A 16,083-nucleotide genomic window follows, 5' to 3' on the forward strand; every position below is an offset into this window, starting at 1 on the left:
CTAGTAACAGCTAAGTGACTGCTGTGGGTCTTACCACAGGGGTGAAGCTAAGGTTAAGAAAAGAGTGGTGCTCCTCTCTAATTCAGTCCCAAACAGTGCCTGAACCAAGTCTGAAACAGATCCAGGTAAAACCAAGGTAATTTGTTTTTTTTTTTCTTTTGTTTTTTTAAAAAATGGATTCCATTGAGTTTTGTACACTATGAAGTGGTGCAGGAAAGAGTAACGATAACAACAAAAGCAAAAATATCAGTCTCTCGTGATTAGTTATAAATAAACTAATGTATGCACAGGGAGGAGAGAAACAAGGAATGGAAACTAAAGATAGTTAATCTCATTAGTTAATCAAATCTCTCCAGAAATCTGAATCTCAGTCTGGTGGTTTGGGACGTACAGATAAGGAAATCATGCAGGCAGAGGACCTTCTCGGTAGTGGCATCCGCCCTGTGGAACGCCCTCCCGTCAGATGTCAAGGAAATAAACAACTCTCTGACTTTTAGAAGACTTCTGAAGGCAGCCCTGTTTAGGGAAGTTTTTAATGTTTGATCTTTTACCGTGTTTTTAATGTTCTCTTGGGAGCCGCCTGGGGAAACCCAGCCAGATGGGTGGGGTATAAATAATAAATTAGTATTAGTATTGGTATTATAAATGACTTTCCCCACTGCCTTCTTTATCTCAGTCAAAACTAGGCATGGACAGTCTGTGGTGTGGATTCAGTGAGCTGAACTAATGGCGAGGTTTCATTCACCAGATGCCTAGCTGCCCACAGTGGTTAAGCTGGAGTAGCTCAGTTAAGACCACATTTCTATTGTGGCTTTGGCCTTAGAAAGGTGTCAAGACTGCCAGCACTTTGTTATGCCTTTTCCCGCCCCCACTCCCCAGTTCATTGAGAAAAGTTCCTTAGGTAACATGATCTTGGTGCACATTTCACAGATTGTGCCCCTGGGGCACAATGTTATCATCTCTCCCTTAACAGCAGTTCCTTGCATTGATGCTGACTCATGGATTTGGGTGACCAGCTGGGAGTTTAAATGGCTTTTCCTTTCAAAATGCTGTTATCAGCTCAGGCTCACACAGCTTTAACCTTGGTGCTATCCAGAGTTGGCTTCGAAGCCAGGTGTCTTTAGTGCTCGATCTGCAGGCTATCGGAACAACTGCAGAAACGAACATATTACAATACCTCTTCATGGGGACTATAGCGGATAGGAGATATTCTGCAGTGGGGAAGCAAATCCCCATTCACCACTGTTTTTGTATCGGAAAAAGCCAAACCGGGTAAAGAAAAAACAGGAAATAGCTTTGCAAAAAAAGAGAGAGAAGAGAGAAAAGTCTGGGTGTGATAATACATTTCCTAGGTATTATTTATTTATAGGTAAAGGTAATGGGACCCCTGACCATTAGGTCCAGTTGTGACAGACTCTAGGGTTGCGGCGCTCATCTCACTTTATTGGCCGAGGGAGCCGGCGTACAACTTCTGGGTCATGTGGCAGCATGGCTAAACTGCTTCTGGCGAACCAGAGCAGTGCATGGAAACGCCGTTTACCTTCCTGCCGGAGCGCTACCTATTTATCTACTTGCACTTTGACGTGCTTTCGAACTAGGCTCTGTGGTTTAACCCACAGCGCCACCCGCGTCCCTATTACTTATTTATACATCCTGGGTATTATTTATTTCCTACATTTTTCTAATGGTTCATGGCCATTAACAATTTTTCCCATCTCCTTCATTCTCACAACAACCCTGTGAGGTTGGACGCAATCGGATAGGAGCTGAGCAGGACCCTTCAGCACTGGTTGAGCATTGACTTTGGCCTGCACACTTTATTGCAGGCAGTTATGTCAAGCAGAGCCCTTCCATGCTTTGCATAGGGCAATCCAGCGGTCCAGTCACCCCTTGCATCGTCCCAGTGTCCAAGTTGCGTATATCTAAGCAGGAACAGAGCCACCTGCAGGACCTAAGGACAAGCAGGCTTGCTAGATTATCCTAAGTGAAGTATGCAGTGGTGCCTGATTGTGATGAAGTGCTCTCAGATATATGGAGCTCTCAGATATATGTATGGTTATAGCTCACCCATGCGGGACACGGGTGGCGCTGTGGTTTAAACCTCAGAGCCTAGGGCTTGCCAATCAGAAGGTCGGCGGTTCAAATCCCCGCAACGGGGTGAGCTCCCGTTGCTCGGTCCCAGCTCCTGCCAACCTAGTAGTTCAAAAGCACGTCAAAGTGCAAGTAGATAAATAGGTACCACTCCGGCAGGAAGGTAAACGGCGTTTCTGTGCGCTGCTCTGGTTCGCCAGAAGCGGCTTAGTCATGCTGGCCACATGACCCAGAAGCTGTACGCCGGCTCCCTCGGCCAGTAAAGCTAGATGAGCGCCACAACCCCAGAGTTGGCCACAACTGGACCTAACGGTCAGGAGTCCCTTTACTTATGGCTCACTCACTCCAGTTCTAGCAATATTGGGTAGGCTCTGTAATCTGTGCACACAGAGAGGGATGCTGGAAAAGTAGGTTGCACAGCTGACTTCTCTCTTTTTTTTATTTCAGCAATTGTCAAGCCACGGGCTACAAGGAAAGAAGGATTTCTTGGTAGGCTATCTAACCTGCTAGTTGGTGGAAGAAGCAGGTTGTGTCTGTTCCTGCAGGGAAAGGGGGATGTGTTGAGTGAGAGGTCAGTAGGGGTGTTGGCAGGTAATAGGCGGAGAGAGTATCTTGTTGGTCTCAGTGATAAGAGAATTTTCCTGTTAGGGATCTTGGTCAGTGCTCCCTTTTCCCTGCCTATTAATACATAGAGCTCTCCAGTCAAACACAGAAGTTGAGGGGGCACATTTTGAAAAAAACGTCTTGCACAAAGACTTTGGCTTTTCTTTTATAGCAAACCCATCCAAATGAATAGCTCTGTAATGTCATTCTGCCATTTAATCAATGATTTCTGGTCTCTCTTAATTGGTTAGTATCTTTATTGTGGTTTTATATGGGCATTAAGCCAATCCAGATGAGTGGGGTATAAATTAATAGAATCATAATCACCATCATCATCATCTAAAGTTACACTTCAGTGTTAATTTGCTATCATAAAGTTAAAAACTGGCTTTGGATGAATTGGACGTTTCTCAACACAAAACAGCAGTTTGTCGTCACTTGTCATGTGCATTTCAACTTCACCCAGCTTATTCTGCAACTATCTCTTTTTATCTTAACATGCTGCAAAGTAAAGGACACGACTTGGTTTTCACGAGAACATGGAAGAGTCACTTCAGTGGGCCAGGTGCAAATGGCAGCGCATGGTTTCTGCAGAAGGCAATAATGACGTCACCTTCCAGCAGCCAGCCAAGACCATCAGTAAACACAGGATTGTTATACCATGTCTGGGGCATTTTAAGGAAGAATACGAAAAAGTATCCCACCTGTATCAAAACAACAGAATACGGACTACCAAGTACCGACTTTGGAACTTTATACCGAAGAACATATTCGAACAGTTTCACAGGTAACGTGCACAGTTGTGAAATTAAAGGATAATTAGATAGTATTGTTTGCAACATTCAGAGTGAAAGCAATGGTAGTTTGTTACAATAATGAACAGTAATTACCGTATTTTCCCCTCTATAACACGCAGATTTTTTCTCCTAAAAAGGAAGGGGAAATGTCTGTGCGTGTTATTGAGCGAATGTGTGGTCCCTGGAGCCAAATGGCAAAAAATATCAGGCAAAAATCAAATCGCGCGTCTCGGAGAAGGGAAACCTGAAAAGAGGAAGCGGCTGCTTTCCTGCATTCTGCCTCAGGGTCTTACTGCCCACCCTTCTCTGTTTCCTTGCTGTGTTTGCTCAAACGGAACAAAGAGCAGGGAAAGCCCCTCCCCTCCAGGCAAGCAGAGGGGAAAGCAGAGTGAAAACATGCAGGAGGGGGGGAGAGAGAGAGAGCGCGCGCGAGCTGGCTGGCTTGGGTGGGTAGGTGAGGGAAAACTTTTGCCTTCCTTTCCTCCCTCCCGTTATACCACTCTCCTGCATTCTTAGCCAGCTGCTTCTCTGCACACCCCTCTCGTGCTCCTTGTCCGTTCTGTGTTTTTCCTTCCCTCCCCACTTAAAATGTGGTTAAAAAGCATGGATCCACATGGATCTTTGCATTGGGTCACCCCAAATTCACCATCAGATCACATAGCATGTCCATGGCTACAGCCTGCCCCCCAAAAATCACGCACCCACTGTTGCCTGGGGCTGCAATGGTGCAAAAACGTGGTTAAAAAGCATGGATCTACATGGATCCTCAGGATCTTTGCATTGGGTCACCCCAAATTCACCATCAGATCACATAGCATGTCCATGGCTACAGCCTGCCCCCCCAAAATCACGCACCCACTGTTGCCTGGGGCTGTAATGGTGCAAAAACGTGGTTACAAAGCATGGATCCACAGGGATTCTCAGGATTTTTGCATTGGGTCACCCCAAATTCACCATCAGATCACATGTCTGTGGCCACAGCATGAAGCACAAAAATGATACATCCACTGTTTCATTCAGAATGCTTTTTCCCTTGTTTTCCTCCTCTAAAAACGATGTGCGTGTTATGGTCAGGTGCATGTTATAGAGCGAAAAATACGGTAATTACTAGATAATTACTAGATAGTTCCAAATAATCTGCTGGCCCCTTTGAATACGTAATAATTGGCACCCTCGTGGTCAACATTTGCGATAGTTTAGTTGCATGAGATACAGGCATAATGTCACGTTTTGAATTTAATGTAACTGTTGATGTACCCCCGGGTGTAGTCAGTGTGGTGGACTACAACTCTCATCATTCCTGGTCATTGATCATGCTAGGTAGGGGCAGGTGAGAACCATAGTCAAGAAGATTTGGACGGCACCTGGTTGGCTAACCCTGGTATACCCTATCCTAAGCACCTACGTCCTGATGTAGGAAGCCTTGGTTTTGGACTGTAATTTTAAACATAATAAAACTGAAAAGAGAAAACAGAAAAGGTGATTTGGAAGCATAATGGTTGTGGGAGAAGAGCTGCATTTTGTGGTTGTGTGTAATGTTGCTTTGATTAATTGGGAAACGTTTTCTGATTTTACTCTAGTGTTGTGGGATTTTTTCTGCCATTAGCCCCATGAAGTAAATGCCTAGTTATAACACGCATGCCCATACTTTGCTTTAATATCAACTTACCCATCCTTAATGAGCTGAATACTAATCTGAAGTCAACTGCTACTCACTTATGTGTGTCATATCAAGCTTCAGACACTTTTTTTTATACTCGCGTCAATGGCTGACACTAACATCCTGTGGGTTGTTGTGTTTGTGTTTTCCAGAGCTGCCAATTTATATTTCTTATTTATAGTTCTGCTGAACTGGGTTCCAGTGGTGGAAGCTTTCAGGAAAGAAATCACCATGATCCCTCTCATTGTGGTTCTCACAATTATTGCTGTGAAAGATGGTGTCGAGGATTACGCAAAATACCAGTTGGACAAAAAAATAAACAACATAGTGACTCAAGTCTATTGTAGGTAAGAAAATCAGAAATAATATTACCATTGCCTTTGACAAATACAGTGGTACCTCGGGTTACATACGCTTCAGGTTACAGACGCTTCAGGTTACACTCTCCACTAACCCAGAAATAGTGCTTCAGGTTAAGAACTTTGCTTCAGGATGAAAACAGAAATTGTGTTCCGACGGCACGGCGGCAGTGGGAGGCCCCATTAGTTAAACTGGTGCTTCAGGTTAAGAACAGTTTCAGGTTAAGAATGGACCTCCAAAACGAATTACTGTATTTTTTGCCCTATAGGACGCACTTTTTCCCCTCCAAAAATGAAGGGGAAATGTGTGTGCATCCTATGGGGCGAATACAGGCTTTCACTGAAGCCTGGAGAGCGAGAGGGGTCAGAAGCTCTGCGCAACCCTCGGGAGCCCGGCACCAAGCCGCGCCGGGCTCCCAAAGTTGCGCAGAGCTGCCTGTATTCCGAAGCTTCGGGCGTGCTGAAGAGCGTGCCCGGGCTTCACGCAGCTCTCCGCAAGTCTGGGGAGACCAGCACGGCTCCCTAGGCTTACAGATAGCAGGCTACTCTGGGGGCTGGAGTCGGGGGAAGCTCGGGCTTCCCCCACACCAGCCCCGTGCCTGGGGGGAAATAATTTTTTCCCCTTTATTCCCCCCCCCAAAAAACCTAGGTGCGTCCTATAGGGCGGTGTGTCCTATGGGGCAAAAAATACGGTAAGTACTTAACCAGAGGTACCACTGTATAAATATGAAGTTAAATAATTAGATCCATTTCATCCTGGCTTCCAGTCCAGTTTTGAAGCTGAAACTGCATTGGCCGCCCTGGTAGATGACCTGTGTTGGGAGATTGATGTGGGAAAGTTGAGGGTGGCAGGAGAGGATATATTGATTAATATTATCCTCCCTAACTCGCGTTAGCAAGCTTCTTTACTTAGCAGAGTGCACCCCCCTTTTACACAGCAGAAAGCTGGTTGCAAACTCGTGTGAGTCTCTTAAAACAAGAAGCAATTCAATTTGGCTTGCCCAGATTGAGATATGTTCTGTTATTCCTGGTAAGACCCCTTTAATCCATCCTAAAAGAATAAAGACACAACAGTCTTATTCATAAGTAACAAAAAGTAGTTTTACTCATGATCAGGCAGAGCACAGTGTGATCCCTGAAGGTAGGCTTTAGGCTTAAAGTTACAAACGTGTAAAAACAAGTTTACCCCATATGGGAGATAACCTGGGGGACTGCTGGCTGGCAGCCAGCAGTACTGTCCAGGTGAACCAGGAAGTTCACAGGATGAAAAAAATATCAAAGAGAGGAAGGTGGCTGCATGACTTGGCCTTTTACCAGGTCTTGAAAAGTTACGGCCACCTACTAGTCACTTGCAAGGAAGGATGCTCCAGGCCAAGAGGAACAGGAAGTTCAAGTGACTGGACCAACATCCCCTGCATGGCCACTCTAGCAAAAGAAGGAATGTTGCACTTGACTGCTCCCAGTGGATAACGCCCCACAATTGATGGGTGCAGTCAGAGGCGTGGGGGGGGGGCCGGGCACAATTTTGTGCGGAGGTGCAAACAGGCACCCCCCCATCCAGCAGGCTCCTTCATCGGATCCTGGCTCTAAGCGAGAAGGAGCTGCACCTTGGCTGCGGCGCTCATGCCCGGCCACAGCTCCACCCTCGGGTCGGGCCTGACGCAGGGTAGGGGAGCAGGAGAATGGGTGGCAATGTTGCCGCCCACCCTCCTCAGTGCAGGGTGATACCCTGTGGCTCTTTGTGGTTTGCAGTCCTATCTACCATGGGTGGGTATATGAGTGATTGTGCATTGGGCGTGCAGCTGCCGGTGTTTGCCATAAGCCGTCCTATCCCAGTCTGGTGCCCTCCAGATGTTTTGGCCTCCAGGAACTTGAGGACCCTCGTGGTCCCTTCCAACTCTACGTTTCTATTATTCTATGGTCGCCTTATAACTATCTGGACATACAACAAGAGAGGCCTCTGTAGGAGATTCCAGTTCTTGGGTAGGTTTATATAGAGGAAGGCAGTCTTTCGTGAAACCTGATTCCAAGACTTTTAAGGTTTGGCAGGTTAAAAAAAATAGCAATGTGAATAGTTGCTGGAAATGTATAGCCAGCTTTTCCTGTTTGGGAATCGGGGAAGAGAATGAAACAGTGCTCACGTTCTCCTCCTGTGCTTAAGCTGATACAGTGGTGCCCCGCAAGACGAACGCCTCGCAAGACGGAAAACCCGCTAGACGATAGGGTTTTCAGTTTTGGAGGCGCTTCATAAAACGAATTTCCCTATGGGCTTGCTTCGCAAGACGAAAATGTCTTGTGAGTTCCTGCGGGTTTTTTCCCCTTCTCTCCCCCCCCTTTTCCTAAGCCGCTAAGCCGCTTATCAGCTGATCCGCTGATAAGCCGCTTAAAAGCTGATTGCTAAAAGCCGCTAATCCGCTAAGCTGTCAATGGGCTTGCTTCGCAAGACGAAAAAACCGCTATACGAAGAGCCTCACGGAACGGCCAGCTCCACACCTTGCTGCCGTTTAAGGGCTTGAATCCCAATCTGCATCTCAGGAGACATAATTTAGGTTGGCTATATGTTGAAGCAATTGGTAATTCGCTCTTTATAGATGATTGTGCTGTACTACATTTCCCAGACGATAATGAACCTGCCTTAGCAGTGGGGTGGGAATACACATTGCACCGGATCCAGCTCTCCTTCACACTGGGCTGCAAAATGCAGAAATACCAGCCAGGTATGGAGGGTGCCACAGATACCAGCCCCTTGATTCCCCTTCATACTGGCTTTGCACATTTCAAGGCAAGATTTGGTTTTGAGTGTATATTAACATGCGTAACATTGGCTGTGTGCAAATTGAATTTAAAATATTTTCAGATTGAGCTCTTGATAGGGCCTTGAACTCATTATCTGTTTTAGGAAATGTGCGCTGCTTAAAAGTGGTAATTACAGTTTAACGGTATTGTTTTGGGAGGCAAGAGGCTCTTGGCAGACGTTAATGCAGCTTTAGTGTGTTTTGTACCTATACTGCTGTATCGATTTTGCACATTGATTTTTATGTCCGCTTAGAAAACCAGTGATAACCATCTAGGAAAGGAAGTAGGCAACTGACTTGTACTAAATATTTTTAGGCTGTGCTGCTCCTCCATCCTCCTTTTCTCTGCTTTTGTTTCCCTTGCCTTTTTGGGAGCAGGAAAATACAAAAAAGTGAATGTCCTCTTGTCCTTTGTGGCCTCTCCTTTTAGGCTTGCAGTCTGTTGAATGTTTGCTGATACAGATTTTTGACCCCAAGGGGGGAAAAACCTGTTGTTTGTTTGTGCAATGGTTCCTCTATCCTCTTTTTTAAAAACAAACAAATATACCACGAGCCTTTGGGTCTCAGCTAGTTTTCATATTCTACTTAAGTATAATTAACACGCTTTCCGTCTTGTTTACATATTATTTCCATGATGCTGACAAATGCCAAGTTCTGGCTGACAGAGCAGTGGCATGCAATTTCTAAGCAAGTTGTTGCATTTGGAGTATCAGGAAAATCAAATCTGGAAGGAGCAGGTCTCTCAAATGCAATTGCCCTTTATTGCTACATAATAAGAATAGGACGAGAAACTCTCCAGCATTCAAACTACAGGAGCTCAAGTGGTTTTGATTATTTATTTATTTAAAATAATTATGTACCGCTGTATTGTAGAAATGTATCGCAGCGGTTTACAACGATATAAATACATAAAACCACACAGTAAAATCATTTTTAAAAGTTTGAAAAATAAAAACAAAAGTGTTTTTTTTAAAAAAAAACTTCAGTAGACCGTTGTGAGGGATGGACTTCTAATTGTCAGATAGGCCGGTCATTTAAAAGTTGGCACATAAGGTTTTAAAAAAGCACATAACACTGAAACACAGCACCACCTGACCAGTGACCAAAATAAATCCATTCATTCATTCATTCATTCATTCATAACCCAAGTCTTGTGGGTAGAGTTGCCCTTGAAATCGTTGTACAAGGATTGAATGTGATGGGGACATGAGCAGAGAGGGGATTGTAGGAATGGGTGGTGTGCTCTGGATATGGAGGTGCTTGTTCTAAAAATCAAATACACATTCAAACATACTACTTAACCTAACCTCTCCACTGAGGATGTTGAGCAGTTGGTATAACGAGGTCTTGATTTTGGTCATTAACATAAAGAAAGGGGTCCATTTTTCTTGGAAAATGTCTTTGTTCGTTATGCCTCTATAATTGGTCTTCCGTGTCTGGCGAGATGCTCAAACATTGCTGTATCCCAGGTTCCTCCATTGTTGAGCTATCACTAATTGTGTTACAGTCAGTAAGAAGTCTACTAGTTCTCTGTGGTGGAGCCCACAGAGATAGTAGGGCTAAGGCAGAATTTGGAGGAAGGGGTTGGCCTGTGGTTGTGGATATAATGGACATATAAAAAACAATGAATCCAAAATAAAACAGTACAAACAATTTTAAAAAACCAAAAAAACAATAGAAAAACGAACAAACAAAAACACACATCTACAAATAAAACCATATCATCATTCTAATCATTATGTACATATACAGATATTGACTTACTTCCTTTGTTCTAAGACCTCAAAATTTTTACTCTTTCTAAATTGTTGTGTGTAATGTAGATTACCTCTATCTTTCTACTTTTTGCACCATTTTTCTCTTTCTTTAACCCTGCAAAGCTTCATTCGTTACATACCAGTATGCTTATTCCAGAACAATGTTTTTTCATATACTCTTTAGCTCATCCCCATTCTTTTAAGAATTTTTTGTCCGATTGTCCCCTTACGAATGCTGTGAGTCTTGCCAGGTTCAGCCCAATTGCCTTCTAAATCTGGCCCACAAACGGTCCAGGAATCAGTGTGTTTTTACATGAGTAGAATGCGTCCTTTTATTTAAAATGCATCTCTGGGTTATTTGTGGGGCATAGGAATTCGTTCATTTTATTTTTTCAAAATATAGTCCAGCCCCCCCCCCCCTAAGGTCTGAGGGACAGTGGACTGGCCCCTGCTGAAAAGGTTTGGAAAACGGATGGATTTTTTAATGCGTGGTGGTTTATTGCTTTTTGTGTTTTCCTTCTAGTTCGTTTTATCATTTTTTAAAAAATGGGTCTTGCGCCTCCCCCTTCCTGTTTTTTCCTCCCCAGAAATAAAAAGGCATATGTCGAGAAGTTCTGGAAAGATGTTAAAGTTGGTGATTTTATCCGACTGTTGTGTAATGAGGAAATTCCCGCTGACATGGTGCTGATATATACTAGTGATGGAGATGGGATCTGTCACATTGAAACATCAAGCCTTGACGGAGAGACCAACCTGAAACAGAGACAGGTTGTGAGAGGATTTGGCGAGCAGGTATAAATGGGCACTTCTTGGGAGAAAGTCTGTGTATAATCCATATCAGGAGGAATCCTATAAACTTCAATAGTTTTTGACAGCTCTCTTTGTACTGATTTCGGACTCCTGGCTCTACTCATTTTGTCTCCAGGATACCTCTCCTCTCAGCACACACAGAAAAACAACACAAATTTTCTTCCTTCTGGCAGCAACCCTTGTGATTCACAATGTCATTCCAGAAACACAAACAGGACTTTTTTTCCAGCCAGAACTCAGTTCCGGCACCTCTCAGCTGAGTTTCTGCTGAAATGAGGCTGCATTTTAATGCTGTTTCTAATCTTGTTTTTAAGTTGTATTTCAATCAATTGTTTTATATCTGGTATTATCCGCCCTGAGCCCAGTCTTGGCTGGGGAGGGTGGGGTATAAATAAAATTTGTTATTATTATCAGGTGGGTGCCATTACCATTGCCATTATAAGAGAACAATGGAGGTGTTTGTGGTGCGTTCCGGCACCTCTTTTTTCTAGAAAAAACACTGCATACACACACAAAGGCACACACACCTTGGTGAATGTTGACATTCACCACAATTTGGACATTCACTGCCGCTGAGAATGTTCCTCGTTATTAGTTCTTTTGTTGCATAAGAAGCTCTCCACAAAGGTGATTTATCCCACAACTATGAGATGCACTAATACTATATCCCGTTTCACAGAGGGGAGAACAGTGGCTGAGGGAGAGGTATTCTGTATAATTGGGGTAGGGGAGAGTACAATGTAATAAATAGTCCAGCACAGGATCTGATCAACCCATGTATATTTTGCCTTATATTAATACACTCATATGCAATGACTAGATAGATAGTCAAAGGAGTCACTAACAGGTGGACTCTTCTACCTTAAAAATAAAAACTCCTCCTTTCTTAGAGATGGGAAGGCCTGGAAAAAAATTGGGGGGGGGGGACAGATCTTTTTCCAAAGCCATTTCCCCCTGGAAAAAATTGATAAAAAGAAGAAGTTTGATATAGCTTGACTATTCCACACACTTTTTTCCCCAATTTTTCCTGGAAAAAAAACCGCTGTGGGGAAAAAATAACCTTCCCCCCTCATGTTTGTGTCCCCCCTCCCCAGTCCTTCCAGCACCCACACTTTGGAGCTCCCTGCCGACAGACACCAGGCAGGTGCTCTCACTGTACTCTTTCCGGCAACTGCTCAAAACATTTTCATTAGGGCCAGCCCATCTGAACACGTAGAAGCTGCATGCGGTTTACTTCCTTTTAACCACTGTTGACTTTAATCATATTTTGAATACTCTTAAATACCTGCTTTTAACTGTGTTTTATCAATCGTTTTAATGTTCTGTTGTATATTTTTGTAAACTGTTTAGAAGCTCTCTTACCATCATGCGGTTTGTAATATATAATAAGAAATTCAATTTAAAAACACACACACACTCCTTTTTCTTTCAAACAGAGTTGGAGCCTTACTATTCAGTAACTGGATGTTGGTTACTTCTGGGCCTGGCATGCAAAAAAATTGCCTTACGCTTTGCCCCAGCTGTCCTTGAGTAGAGATGTGAAGGCCTGGGGGGGGGGGGACGGAAAAATTGGGGGCGGGGGGGACTGGTTTCCCCCCGGTTTTTTCCCAAGCCGTTTTTTAGAAGTCCATGAGAAAAATGACAAAGAAGAAGAGGAAGAAGAAATGGAAAATGATACCAGTAGTTCAGGAAATGAGATAGAATAAACTACATGTATATGTTGTGTCTTCTGTTTCTTTCTTTTCTTTTTTTAAGCACTACTCAAAGGGTAGACCTTCTATGGAGCCTAAATATTGAGGTGGACATGAACTTTATTTGCTGTTGGTGCTAAGGGGCAAATCTGTTGATTTTTTATGTTGATGGTTTCTTGCTTTTGTTTTTTGCTTGTGAGGGAAAGGGGGGTGGCTACCTGTTTTATTGTGAGCATGATACTTTTATATACACCGTGTTTCACACAATTTGTAAAACTACTCCACACTGAACTTTTTTTTCTTCAGTTTTCCCAAAATTTCTATTTTTTTATGGGGGGAAACGTTTTTCCCTCATGGCTTCAAAATTTCCGGAAATTTTACAATCTCTATCCCTTCTCAGTGCTTATTTGTCAATTACATTTCTGTCACGATGTCAAAAAGTAACCAACCAATTCTTATTTATGTGGCATATGGGGCTTGATTAAACCGAGTGAGGCCTTGGGTCTGTCTGAGCCATTTTCTTTCCCTCTGATAACACTGGCTCACAAACTTTCTTGGGCAGAGGTCTGTACCAGCAACTTCTGCCCTTTTTTCAGTCATTCAAGAGACTCTTCTCAGTCACCTCAGAGCGGGTTTTACTTTTTCTTGCACCCAATAAGCGGGAAAGCAGGCCTTCCTGTGAACCTGCTCAGTTCTCTGAGGATCTAGATTTAGCAGTACCTGGATTTTTACCTCAGGTTGTCATGCCAACCAGCGTAGATAGACATAACTTTAACGAAGTTGCTGCATCCCACGTTTGAGCTCCATTTTCCCCCTTCTCTCCCCCCCCCCCAATTTGTATCTAGGAAACTGAAGTTGATCCGGAAAATTTCGCAAGCAGGATAGAGTGTGAGGCGCCAAACAATGATCTTACCAGGTTCCGGGGGTTTATGTAAGTAATTTGGGGTAAGCTCTGTCTGCTCTCTCTGCTTGGTAAAATATTATAGCACTCGTATTAAAGTGAAGAGCAGCAGCTAGCAGTCTTCAGGCCACGCCTAGCCACTTACTGGCTATTTATTATTCCCCTCGCAGAAGGGACTGGGATGAGAGGCACAAATGGTTATGGGATGTGACTTGACAGCAGATTCCTTTCAAGGACGAATTTTTGGGCCTTCACTCCTTCGTCAAAGTGGTTTCCTGGCAAATCTTGTTTGCCAGCTATGCAAGCTCTTGATCCCATGGAAAGCCCTCGGCTTCAGAGTCAAGGGAGGCTCCCAGCTTGAAGTTGGAAAGCTTATTAGCAACTTTACATTATTGGGCTACATTATCAAAGTATTTGTATCACGGCCTGACACCGTTTGCCAATGAATTTGATTTACAGTGTTACCTTGGTTCTCAAACACCTTGGTACTCAAACATTTCCGAATGCTGAAAACCCAGAAGTAAGCGTTTTGGAACGTTTTTCAGAAGCCAAACGTTCAATGCAGTTGTCAGCTATTGTTTCCAGGGCGCCTGCATCAATCGGAAGCCACGTCTTGGTTTTTGAATGTTTTAGAAGTCGAACAGACTTCTGGAACGGATTACGTTTGAGAACCAATTATTACAATTGTATTACAATTGTATTGCCACTGTATTACAATTCAAACACCAATGAGGGATTGCACTGAAAGTGCCCTTGTCAAGCTTTCTTCTCAATGACTAGCCCAAACACACCAAGCCACCTCACTTGGAGATGTTTTCAATGCAGGCGAGATGCTCTAGGACAGCCTTCACAAACCTGGTGTCTTCCAAATTCGTTGAAAATCAGATATATAATCTAGGCAACAAATGGCTCCTGAAGGTTGCAGTCACAAAAGCGGAATATTTAGTTGCTGTTTTAGGGCAAGACAGCTCTAAAGTCTTGTTTTTCAAATGATGGACTGGCTGTGATTGATTCTCAGTTGAACTTCTGGTTCTAGTTCAGATGGCAGCCTTGAACTGGGTTAACGGCTTTGAGAACTGAAAGAAGGAAAGTCACTTGATCCTGGGACAGTCCACATATATTTTGTTGTATTCCGCCCTCTTTATCTTAAAGGTCTCTGCTCCTGCTCAGGCTGCACGGAAAAAGCCATTTGGTTCCAGAAATTCATTCCGTTTGTGCAGATAAAATATAGCTGATAGAATTCTACAAGGTGGCATATTAGTCGATGAAAACAGTCTAGATCCAATGATCCCCAGATGGTGGCAATGTCCTAGCACCCAGGCATATCCACTTGGTTGCAAGTGGTTGAAAGCAAAATATGTCTGGCGTCTGGCTAATTTCGGACACCGGTTGGACTGCAAGTCCCATCAGTCCTAGCTAGTGCAGCCCAACAGCATCTAGAGGGCACCAGGTTGTCAAAGAGTGCTCTAGGATATATTCTTTTGAATGTCTTGTCCGTGGGTGTTGGCAGTATTTGCGGAGCCTTTGTGAACATGAGTGCATCTTGAGCTGGATTTGTCTTTACAGGGAGCACCCAGATAATGAACGAGTGGGCCTGAGCAAGGACAACTTGCTGATGAGAGGATGCACCATCAGAAATACAACAGTTGTTGTTGGCATTGTGGTGTACGCAGGTCAGTGCCCTGTCTAGATGTCGCTGGTTTGCAGGGCCTGAGAAATGAAGTCGTTCATTGCCATCCCTGGCAAACACAAAGGGTTGTCCCCTATTGTTACTCAGAGTAACCCCTTGAAATGATAGACACAGCTAATTTATGCCAATGAATTTCAGGGGATTCTACTCCTGTGGAATGCTCTCCCCAGGGAGGTTCGGCCAGTGCCTTCATTACATATCTTTAGGCACCAGGCAAAAATGTTCCTCTTCTTCCAGGCCTTGGGGCTGATTGATATCTGATGCCCTTTTTAAATGGGAGGGTGGTTTATTGGTTTGTCAACATTCTTATTTTTGCTATGTGTTGTATGGATGGAACACAGTGCTCTAGCCAGAACAGTCAGCTCTGAATTGGTTCTGCCCAGTGATTTCGCTCAGTGATTTAGCTCTGTGATTCAGCTCAGTGATTCAGCTCAGTTCAGAGGCTGGCCGCATCTGGCTGTGCTTTGATGTCCATCTATCCCACCTTCGTCGCCAGTGTTAAGTTGTGGGTTGACATAGCAGCCGGCACAGCGATTTCTTCAAGTAGCTCTTTATTTTGTAAGCTGGAATAGAACTGACTGCAAACAGCTCAGCCGGCCTGCTTTTATAGGCAGCCGGCTGTCAACATTGTAACAACAACAGCCCAGAGTTCCCGCCTAAAATAACTGCCGCGGACCTGAGTGAAAACTATCTACAGACCTGAGTGAAAACTATATACAGTATCCCCCTGTTGGCCCAGGGTGAAACTACACTACATAACAATTTTCATATTGTAATTTTATGTCGTAAACTGTCCCGTGATCTACAGATGAAGGGTGGGACACAAATTTAATAAAGAATAAGTAATAATAAAAATAACGTTCTAAGGATTTGGTTGGGTGCAGCCTAATACTTCGTGCGATAAAGTCTATTCTAGGGGTGTAACTGTT

The 16,083-nt window shown here is 43.9% G+C and overlaps 1 protein-coding gene across 17 annotated transcripts in view; it reads left to right on the plus strand.

Annotated features, from left to right (window-relative positions):
• The window catches only part of ATP10D (ATPase phospholipid transporting 10D (putative)), a 61,992-nt gene that overhangs the window by 12,515 nt on the left and 33,394 nt on the right, over positions 1-16,083 (plus strand). For 5 of the 17 annotated variants that reach the window (XR_014171510.1, XM_081924347.1, XM_081924358.1 and 2 more), the window contains exons 2-7: positions 2,539-2,580; positions 3,209-3,481; positions 5,304-5,498; positions 10,650-10,854; positions 13,409-13,494; positions 15,031-15,137. Coding sequence is in view for 16 of the 17 variants with exons in the window: in XM_081924356.1 (XP_081780482.1) it covers positions 2,539-2,580; positions 3,209-3,481; positions 5,304-5,498; positions 10,650-10,854; positions 13,409-13,494; positions 15,031-15,137 (908 nt within the window). In the remaining variant the exon portion in view is untranslated. Of the gene's footprint in view, positions 1-2,538; positions 2,581-3,203; positions 3,482-5,303; positions 5,499-10,649; positions 10,855-13,408; positions 13,495-15,030; positions 15,138-16,083 lie in introns of all 17 variants that reach the window. The other 12 variants (XM_081924346.1, XM_081924357.1, XM_081924360.1 and 9 more) reach the window with 7 other exon arrangements.

The sequence above is a fragment of the Podarcis melisellensis genome (assembly GCF_964234715.1).
Source record: "Podarcis melisellensis genome assembly, chromosome: 9".
Classification (NCBI taxonomy): Eukaryota; Metazoa; Chordata; class Lepidosauria; order Squamata; family Lacertidae; genus Podarcis; species Podarcis melisellensis.